The sequence below is a fragment of the Lolium rigidum genome, chromosome 3 (assembly GCF_022539505.1).
Source record: "Lolium rigidum isolate FL_2022 chromosome 3, APGP_CSIRO_Lrig_0.1, whole genome shotgun sequence".
Lineage (NCBI taxonomy): Eukaryota > Viridiplantae > Streptophyta > Magnoliopsida > Poales > Poaceae > Lolium > Lolium rigidum.
In genome coordinates, this window is record NC_061510.1 from 53,534,728 (window position 1) to 53,540,475 (window position 5,748).

Here is a 5,748-nt window from a genome sequence, read left to right on the forward strand (position 1 = left end):
TAGACCACTCCTTCGAGACGCTCAAGAAGGTCGAGGATGCCGCGAAGGAGGCGTTGCGGCAGCGCCTGTTAGAGGACGTGGCGGCTCACCGAGCTCTAGCGGCCGCACGGCAGGCGGCGGAGAAGCAGACGAGGGAGGGACGCAACGATGGGGCTAGGCCGTCGGGCAGCATGTAGCCTAGGACTTGTATCTTCTTTAGTTTGTAGTACAGTAGCTCTTTACTTGGTGAATGAAAAATATTATTGAAAAACAAAAATGGATCGCCCGGCTAGGAGCACACCTAGACGAAAATGGATATGCAGTCAAAAATATGTCCGTGAGGCCATACAAACGGACACGCGTAATCATTTTTGGACGTCCGATATGGGTCGCCCTGTTGGAGATGCATGAGGAGTCCGATATGGGTCGCCCCTGTTGGAGATGCATGAGGAAAAGAATAACAAAGCCATTGGTAGTGAAAGGTGGTGATGTGGTGACAGGGCGCAAAGGCAGCGTGAGAAATGGATAACAGTGAAGCAACTCCCAACTACCTATGGCTCAGCAGCAATTGCACACGGGGCTCGGAGGCAGGACCCAAGAAGAGGGGAGAGGAATTCAATCGTGGTCGCTTGTGCTGGAATAGGACAGTACAGTTTGTTTCAGCATCTGAAGAAGATGGTAATGAGAAGCCAAAATGGCATGACTCAACAGTGAGGAAACAGGCCATAATCATATGAAGATCGGGTTAAGTAGTATATTATTTTGTCACCGGTAGAGTGACATGGTATTAACCAAAAGAAGACGAGAGGACAAGGGCCAGCTAGCTGGCACAGCATTCACACACAGAAGGGGAAAAATGGTTCCCCACTCATACCTAGGCTTTGCTCTCTTTTCACCTCCCACTTTGAGCAAGAGCTCTTTGCAGTGGTACAGCCTAGGCTTTCTCTCTCTGCTCTTTACACAGCCTTTTAAGCCAGGGAAAAGAAAGATCTCATGAAAACCAAAATCTTTCCAATCCTAACTTACCAATCAACTGCAATAATTGCACAATCAGAAGAATCAAATCTTGCCCCCTATTTAGCCACCTCCCCCCTGAGAAGAGAAAGACTGCTGAAACTAGAGAGGGGAAAAAAACAGGTGGGGGTGGAAGAAATTAGCTACTAGGTAGAGTAGTGCGAGCTGGACACTCTCCTAGTGGCGCCGCGGTGAATGCAACCTTTTCCTCTTATTGCCGTCCGTGATTGCTGCTGCCGCCGAGGTGGCGGCATTATTGTTGCTGGCGCCGCCCATGGCCACGGAGGTGGTGACCGAGCTCCCGACGTGGGCGGCGGAGCCGCCGGAGGAAGGCAGCTCCCCGCTCGATTGCTGCCGCCGCATGGACATGGACCTGCCGTCCTCCTCCCGAATCATGACGCTGTAGCAGGAATACACATGCCCCTGCGCAACAAGAAGGCCCGCATTTACTCATATCATTGCCGCTCTCGACCAACAGATTTCCAAAAGGGATTGTCATTATTATGGCGCGCAGAAGAGCTTACGGTGTGTAATTGCTGCCATGACGAGCCCAGGATCGCCTTGAGCTCCTCCGCCAGTTCGGGAAATGTCAGCGTCCCCTCCTTGTCCTTGTTGCCGATGCCGCGCGCTGCGAGGATCGACGCCAGCGCAATGGTGGACGGCTGGTACTCCACCGAGCTCATCGCTGCGCGGATTGCGAGAAGAAATGAGCGTCTGAGCATCTGAGCAGGGGAGTGAGTGGGGAATGACAGACCTTTGATGGAGGCGAAGATGCAGTTGACGGCGCGCAGGACGATCGGCTTCCGCTCGTCGTGCCGGAACCCGGCCGCGAAGCAGCCGAGGTAGGGGAAGGGGGTGGCGGCGATCATCTGCCAGTTGAGCGTGGTGAGGACGAGGAGCTCCATGCGCAGGATGGAGGCGCTGTCGAAGTCGTACCGGTCGGGGCGGAACTCCGGCAGGCGCGGCACCCGGTGCTCCTCCACCTTGGCCGCCAGCGAGAGGCACGCCACCGCGAGGAGCTGCAGCGCCCACTCCTGCCCCCTCTGCACAACACCAAGAGAACGGCAATGCGGGAGTCAGTCGGGAGGCATTACATCGAACACTCGGCGAGGTGGCATGACAGAGCAGATCGATGGCAACGGCAATGGGGGGCAGCGAATTGGAAGGGGTGATCGTTATTACGTCGACTCGGCGCTGCGCCAGGAAGCGATCGAGGTAGGTGACCGCGACGTAGGCCGTCTTCCCGCAGAACCGGAACCTCGCGTTCGTCTGCCAACACCGCGCGCACGCGCGCAGAGAGAGAAACCATCATCATTTTATTTGGAAAAAGGGAAATGGAAAGATCCGGTTGATTTTGTTTGGGGGAAAGGCGGAGCGGGAGCAAGCAGAATGCGCGCGCGAAGCACCTTGGCAATCCAGTCGACGCAGACGGCGCGCGCGGCCTTGGTCCAGCCGCCCACCTCCTCGCCTCCGGCGTGGGCGGCGTGGGCGGCGGCGCTGGCCTCCTTGGAGAGCATGAGCGCGACGTACTCGTCGTCGTCCGGGTCGAGGAGCAGGAGGTGGTCGTCGCCGGCGAGGCGTAAATCGGCGGCGCCGTCGGCGGCGGGGCTGTAGTCGTCGTCGGCGTCGAGGAAGAGGTCGTTGCCGTCCTCGAGGCAGATGAGGGTGGAGGTGGGCGTGGCGGGGGCGGAGGTGGACGCGTCCCCCATTGGATCAGAGTCAGACGACGACGACAACCCCGTGGCGGTGGCGGTGCATGCGTGAGCGGAGAAAAAGGAAAGAAACAGGGAAGAAGAGGGGAGATTCTAGTCTGGAGCGGAGGAAAAGGAGGCGCGGCGGATGAATGAAACAGAAAAGGATTCTTCCCTCCCTCCCCGCCGGAGCGCGCGCGCGGCGAAAGTGGAGGGAAATCTGCAGTTGGAGTTGGAGACGAAGGAAAGATGGGTGGGAAGTTGAGGTGAGGTGCGGTGGCGTGGGCGCGTGGGTTGGAGTGGACTAGACTGGTGCGTGTGCGCGCGCGGGGGTTCGCGCCACCACCAGTCGAGGATGGAGAGAAGCAAGGAAGGAAAGGGTTTTGCAGGCGACGACAAGTGATCTGCCTCTGCCTGCCCTTTCCTCTGATTTCTGCTTCGTACCTCTCGGAGAGCCGTTCTGTGCTGTTTGTTATCTACGGTGGACGTGCATTCTCAACGCCGTTTACGCTCGTGTCACCGGATCTCGTCGTATTCCGCTCCTACGTGCGCATGGCTGCATCTCCATGTAGTAGTATACCGTATTCAGCAAGTACAATAGAGTCCAGTCAGCTGACTATAAGACATTAAATAATATATTTTAGATGAGTTGGAAGAGAGAGAAGAGGAGAGAGAAGGGAGGTGGGCTACTATGCAATAGTCAGCTCTTGCACGTGCTCCTAGGCACTTTGTGAGAGTGAAATGTGGGCCATATATTAGTAAAATACTTCATTCTTATAGCCAACTATTGTACATGTTAGCTATATGGTGACTACAAATGACATGGCATCTTGTTATAGCCAGCAGTTGGCTATACTATTGGAATTGCTCTAAGGGATCCTACAAAAAAAAGGTTCTTATTAATATCAGATTTACCAATTGTGCGTTTAAGGTATATACACCGATGATTTCCACATTAATCTGCCAAACGAATGTGTAGTAATGCTAAACACCCACATTTCCGCAAATAAAAGTATCTGCGCCTCGATAGAACCACGTACGGTTTTCGGTCTACATAAACATACAAGAAAGGCGACGAAATCACCGAAACTCGAATTCCTCGCATCATTCTAAGTGGTCATCAAGTGAGCCGAGGACCCTCCCCTTCTCTCCCGTCCTCCCCTTCTAGCCTCTCCACTTCTCTTCAGATCCCGGCCGACAGGCCCCTCCCCTCTCCTCTCCGGCGGCTGCCGGCGTTGAGATTGGGTGAGGGACCTTCCCGTGTATAGCAGTAGTGTAGGATTAGTTCTAGTCTAGGCTTTGTCCCCCGTGGCGTTTGGCTCTATGCCGATGGGGATTTCACTGCTGGAGATTTCGAGCGGTCTCCGGTGATGGGCGGGGCTGATGTTGCTGGCCGTGGTGCTCCAGAGGATGGAGCCAAAGGCGGATGGCGGCCCTACCTCGTCCTCCCCTCCAATAAAGCTCGTTGATGGCTCAAATCCGATGGATTCAGCCGGCCAGTCTTCGATGCAAAGCCATCATGGTGATGGTTGCATTGGAGAGGATGCATGCTGGCTCCGTCTTCGATCTGGGCTGCGGGGAGCTCAAGCTGCAGGTGTTACTTGGAGTTCATCAGTGGGGGACTCGCGACGGCGGCGGCCATCTTGCCCCTGCTATCTTTGGCCGAAGGGCGGCCCTCCACAGCCACAAGATGATGGCGCTTCTTCCTCCATGCGCAAGGCCATTGCGGAGGATCTTCAGCTACTCCTTCCGGGCACTTCTCAGCATCATTGTCCCAAGTGGCATGTCCCCGGCGGCGGCGGTGCTGGAACGGATGACGAGTGGTTCTCGTCGGAGCGGTGGTAGAGGACCCGATTGCTTTTCGTAGATTTGTTGAAGGGTTCTTGGTGCAAATTTGCAGGTCCTGAATGTACTTTTCTTTTCTCTTTACCGCTAGAATATAATGCAGCTACTGGGACCTTCGGGTCCCTTCCCTGTTCAAAAAAAAAAGTGAGCCGAGGACCTAAGAGCCTTACACCAATTTTAACTTATGTCTTAACGATTCGAGATTCGAGGGGTGCAAGAAGAATTAAACTAGGGAAATCATAGCGCTTGGCGATGATGGCAACCCCCACGAAAAGTTAAGTGAATGTGAGAGACATGGTGCACTCGGCATGGGCACGCACCATGGTTCCATCTTCAAAGTTGTGCCATTTCGACACCGACGAGACGTTCACCGTCCAAATGGCCACTTTGCTTGCATTGCATGAGGGGACATCAACGGCGACATGCTAAGGAGCGGAGGGGGGTGTTCCTAACTATGTATAGTAAACCATGAGTTGGAGGGCTACCTTGCACAACACAACCACGAAGCAAGTCCGTGAGCGTATTTTTATTAGGTTAATTAAATATATGCCACTGTTATTATTGTGTATTCGAGAAATATCTCTACAATTTTCATTTTTCAAAATATGCCACTACAGTGGTATTTTTGGAAGGCTAAGAGTGGCTTTTTTCGAAGGATCTTAAGAATTACAGTGGCATATGTTTAATTAATGTTTTTCTAGGGTTCATCACGTGTGTGCTAATTACCGTAATCGCAGATTTTCTTGTGGTCACCACACAATCAGACCCACTCGTATTTGAATTGCTCTAAATTGGAACACTTAATGTTGTTTAATCTCAAATATATGCTCCTAACTAATCAATGGTTATCATAAGAGCAAGATCTTCACTTAAACCCACAACTTGAAAGAAGATCAAACACGAATGGAAACAATCTCCGTAGCGTACTATACGGCGATGTACGGTAGTACTATACCTCCAGGGATCAGATTCTAGCTTGTATTCTACCCGACATATCATCATGGTTAAATCTACTCGTAAAGAAGACGCAAGTACAACTGTACTGCTTGTCACAGAGTGTGGCAGCTTGTTGCTGCCAGTGTACTGATCTGATTCATCATCTTGTTTTGTCAGTAAACTAGAGACATTGCTGTATACATCCTCCGTCAGGCAATCTTTATTTTCATCTCCTAGGTGCAAAGCCTGTGACATGTGCAGCGTACGTGTTGGTAGTGGTAGT

General features: G+C 52.8%; 1 protein-coding gene across 1 annotated transcript; it reads right to left on the reverse strand.

The window, feature by feature from the left end:
* Positions 1 to 975: 975 nt before the first annotated feature.
* Positions 976 to 2,702, reverse strand: LOC124696105 (cyclin-D5-3-like). Its single transcript, XM_047228881.1, has 5 exons — positions 2,400 to 2,702; positions 2,176 to 2,262; positions 1,748 to 2,036; positions 1,518 to 1,678; positions 976 to 1,416 (listed from the first exon to the last, which is right to left on the reverse strand). Exons 1-5 carry the CDS (start codon positions 2,700 to 2,702, stop codon positions 1,171 to 1,173), a joined length of 1,086 nt encoding a protein of 361 aa, XP_047084837.1. The 3' UTR covers positions 976 to 1,170.
* Positions 2,703 to 5,748: the final 3,046 nt, after the last annotated feature.